Genomic DNA, 4,051 nt, shown 5'->3' with positions numbered 1-4,051 from the left:
ACAAAGTACTTGTACAAAAGAAAATGTCTCAAGAACTGAAGAGTCTTAACTATTAACTATGCACCTGAGATTTTATTATTTTTATTAGTTCATAGGAGAATTTTGTACAATGTGTTTTGATCATGTTCACCCCTCCCCAGATCCAACTCCTTTTTTTTTTTTTTTTTTACCAACACATTTGTGTGACATCTTTTCTTGTCATCATACTCCTCAAGTCCAGTTTGTGCTGTCCATCCAGTCTTGGGTGTGTTTCACCCATCAAACTTTCGGAAAAACTAACTCACTCCCCCTCAGCATCTGACAATGTCGAATAATTCCTTTGTTAAGGGAGGGACTGTATGCTCACTTTCTACCTGAGACTTTAATAAACAACTTATTTTGCAATACCCTAAAACTGAGCAAGTATTTCTTTTATGTATGTTCACAAAATACAAGGAAAACAATGAAGAAATTGTTAAATGATGAATTACACAACCGGCAAAAACTCAATGTCCTTTCGAATGTGCAGGAAACAAATGTGGTAAAATCTACATCCTCTTACCCCTAAGGAGCTTACAGTCTGTTTTGTGAATAGAGCCAGGACTGAGACAAGGAAGGACATTTATGTTTGTTTCTGATTTTGTTTTTGACTATAGCATTTTACAAAACTATAATCGATGTTCGCAGAAAATTTTAGAAGAAAGTGCATATCCCTAATTTCATATTTATCTAGAATGTGTTTTGTTGGGCATTTGGATGGATGAAATTACTTTCATCTATTTTTTTCCTTAAATTTCTCCAAAGCTCTTTTCAAAGCCCCAATCACATCATTGTTCCTCAGGCTGTAGATAAGGGGATTAAGCATTGGAGTCACGACAGCATAGAAGAGAGCAACCATCTTCTCCTGTCTTGCCGAGGATCTGCCCACAGGCCTCATGTATGTAAAGAGAGCTGTTCCAAAGCACATAGAAACCACTGTGAGGTGAGAGGCACAAGTCCCAAAGGCTTTGTGTCGTCCCTGGGAAGAGCGAATATGCAGAATGGCAGCAACTATGTGAGCATAGGAAAATAGCACCAGAATGCAAGGAAGCATGATGACCAGAAATCCTGAAATGGCCACCATGACCTTGTTGAGAGAGATATCCACACAAGTCAGCCTCAGCACAGCCAACATCTCACAAGCAAAGTGATCGATGACCTTACGACAGAAGGGTAACTGGAATATCATGAGTGTCTGCATTAGTGAATTTGTGAGACCAGCAGCCAGGCAGGCTGAAGCTAGCCCCAGGCACAGCCCTCCATGCATAATGACCATGTAGTGCAGAGGGTGGCACACTGCCACATAGCGGTCATAGGCCATAGCGCCTAGCAAGAAGAACTCTGTGCTTCCCATTGCTAGAGAGATATACAACTGCAGCACACAGCTGTGAAATGGGATGGACTTCCTGGCTGACAGGAAGTGCACTAGCATCTGGGGCACAGTGCTGTTTGTGTAACAGATATCCACAAATGACAGGATGCTGAGGAAGAAGTACATGGGTGTATGGAGCCTGCTGTCCAGCGTGATGAGGAGGATCATGAGGAGGTTCCCCAGGATTGTCAGCAAGTACATAGCCAGGAAGAGTACAAACAAGGTGACCTGAGTCCTCCAGTCACTTGACAACCCCAGCAACAAGAACTCACTCACCCATGTCTGGTTTTCTTTGCCCATCAGCTCCCTAAGAATCAAAACCAAGTTACATATCAACATCAGAGAAGAACCAAAAGTTTTCTCAGAACCTCCCTTAAGTGGAGAATTTATTTAAATACTTGTATGTTGCAATTAAAAAGTATGACCAATAAACTCCACTCTCCTCTTTGCATCCAAATTTTAAACATAGAGTGTGGCTATGTTGAATGCCAATTTCATTACTATCTGGAAACATACACTGAGATAACTTAACAGTTTTGAACCCTCTTTTCTTAATTCACTTTTTTTATCACTGCCTTCTCTAATTATAAAAATTTGATGTTCAACTTTTATCCTCAACTACTCATGGATTTTCCAGTTTCAATTTAGAAAATAGGGGGCTGGAGAGGTGGCTCAGAGGTTAAGAGCACTGGCTGCTCTTCCAGAGGTCCTGAGTTCAATCCCCAGCACCCACACAGTGGCTCACAACCATCTATAGTGAGATCTGGTGCCCTCTGGTGTGTGTGGGCATACATGCAGACAGAACACTGTATAAATAATAATAAAAAAAATCTCAATTTAGAAAATAGAAAGAGCAAACAGATTTTTTGAGTTGCAAGGAAATGTCAAGGACTCCATTTCAGAATTAGTAAAATTTAAAAAGTAAAACTGATGTCACTGTGTTTCATCTTAAGAATCTTCACATGATTGTGTCTGTAGTTTCAAAGACACGAGGGATAATCCCCAGTATTACATTCTTCCTCCAGAAGAGTGGCAGAGAAGAGCTCAACAAGAAAGTATACCTGAGCAGACACAAGTCAAATTCAGAGATGTATTAGTGAGCTTTCTCATAAATGCAATAACTAAGACCTACCACAAACACTACCAATTGCCTATAACCATGGGACCATGGGAATCTGGTATCACATCTTCACTGACTATATTTATATGTTTCCTGACTACTAAGAGGTAGGGTTCAGAGGCTAACTAGAAAGAGATGGACAATAACTCACTTGAGTTAGCTTGTGGATGCAACTATTAATTATGTCTGCTTCTTAGCCTTTCCTTTCTTTTCTCTCTCTTTTCTCCCTTTGTCTGTTCTCTCTCTCTCTCTCTCTCTCTCTCACTCAGAGTTATGCATAACTATCACACAGTAATGTTTAATCATACTTATTTTATCACAGATGAAGAGTACATATGCAAAAGCCCATAAACATTTTCTCTGTTCCCCAAGTTAAATTTCCCAAGTGTTACTTACCAGTAGTTCACCACAAAACCACTGTTATGAGAACAGTTGGCACACAGTATGATTTTTATTTTCCATGGCATTACCTTTATTACAGGAGGTAAGCAGGTATTACACACATATATTATATACACATATATTTATATATAAACATATTTCTACTCATATGAATATATCATACACATTATATATATATATATATATATATATATATATATATATATAATATGTTATTGTATAGCCCAGGCAAGACTCACAGTGCCTTCTCCCTGTCTAATCAGAGATCGTGGGCACCTATGATCTACAGGACACCAACTCCTTTGCACTCTTTTTCTTCTAAAACACTCAGATATTCCAGTGTCTAGGAAACCTGTCTTCTCATGAGCTTTTCCTCTTCCTGACTGTAACTGAGGCACCCAGAATATAAGAATCTCACTGGCTCAATACAGACTCAAACCTTTCAATCTTGATGATTTACTTGTATTTCTGAAGCCTTAAGGGTTCTGTGATCAGAAATGCCCTTAGAAGTAAGTGTTCACATGTCATTAAAGGCACTTGTGGTATCCAAAAGTCTCAAGGACTAAGCAAAGCCTTTTTAATGTCTCATATTAATCCACCTTTTCAGGAGAAAATATGAAACACACGCACACTTGTCCAAACCATGTAGGTAATATGCTTGCCTAAGTCATCCCCATTTCTACTTCCTTACACCTATGCTTGTATAAATATACCCTGCCACTACAAGTATAATAATAACAAACACATATATTATAATAAAAATAAGCACAGAGTTTACTTTTCAGATGAAATGGCCTCTAGAGAACATCACTGTAGACTACCAGGTGTCTCAAACTATAGCCTTATGTCCTTGGGCACCGTAAGAGTCAGTTATATTACCCTCCCTCTACCCTTGTTGCCTAAAGACTTGTTAGAAGGATTGTAACCCCATCTTTCTTTCTTCCTATGCTACTCTTTTTTTTCCAAGTAAAGCAGAACATACTTGAACCTGAACTTGGCTCTTTCTGCAGAGCCAAAACATTCTATGACAGCATACTTTACTGTGTAAATGTTTCCTTTGTAAATGATCAAAGCTATTTGCCTGGTGGTTTCAGATGTATCTGAAGAGACATGTTCCTCCGTCTGAAAACACAAAATGT

General features: G+C 38.9%; 1 protein-coding gene across 1 annotated transcript; it reads right to left on the bottom strand.

Annotated features, from left to right (window-relative positions):
* Positions 1-751: 751 nt before the first annotated feature.
* Positions 752-1,690, bottom strand: LOC110566489 (olfactory receptor 2F1-like). Its single transcript, XM_021664346.1, has one exon. It carries the CDS (start codon positions 1,688-1,690, stop codon positions 752-754), a length of 939 nt encoding a protein of 312 aa, XP_021520021.1.
* Positions 1,691-4,051: the final 2,361 nt, after the last annotated feature.

The sequence above is a fragment of the Meriones unguiculatus genome, chromosome 3 (genome assembly GCF_030254825.1).
Source record: "Meriones unguiculatus strain TT.TT164.6M chromosome 3, Bangor_MerUng_6.1, whole genome shotgun sequence".
NCBI lineage: Eukaryota > Metazoa > Chordata > Mammalia > Rodentia > Muridae > Meriones > Meriones unguiculatus.
This window is presented reverse-complemented; position numbering and strand designations above follow the sequence as displayed.

Coding starts and splice junctions, on each gene's coding strand:
- LOC110566489 (XM_021664346.1), bottom strand. CDS start 1,690: ATGGGCAAAGAAAACCAGACATGGGTGAGTGAGTTCTTGTTGCTGGGG.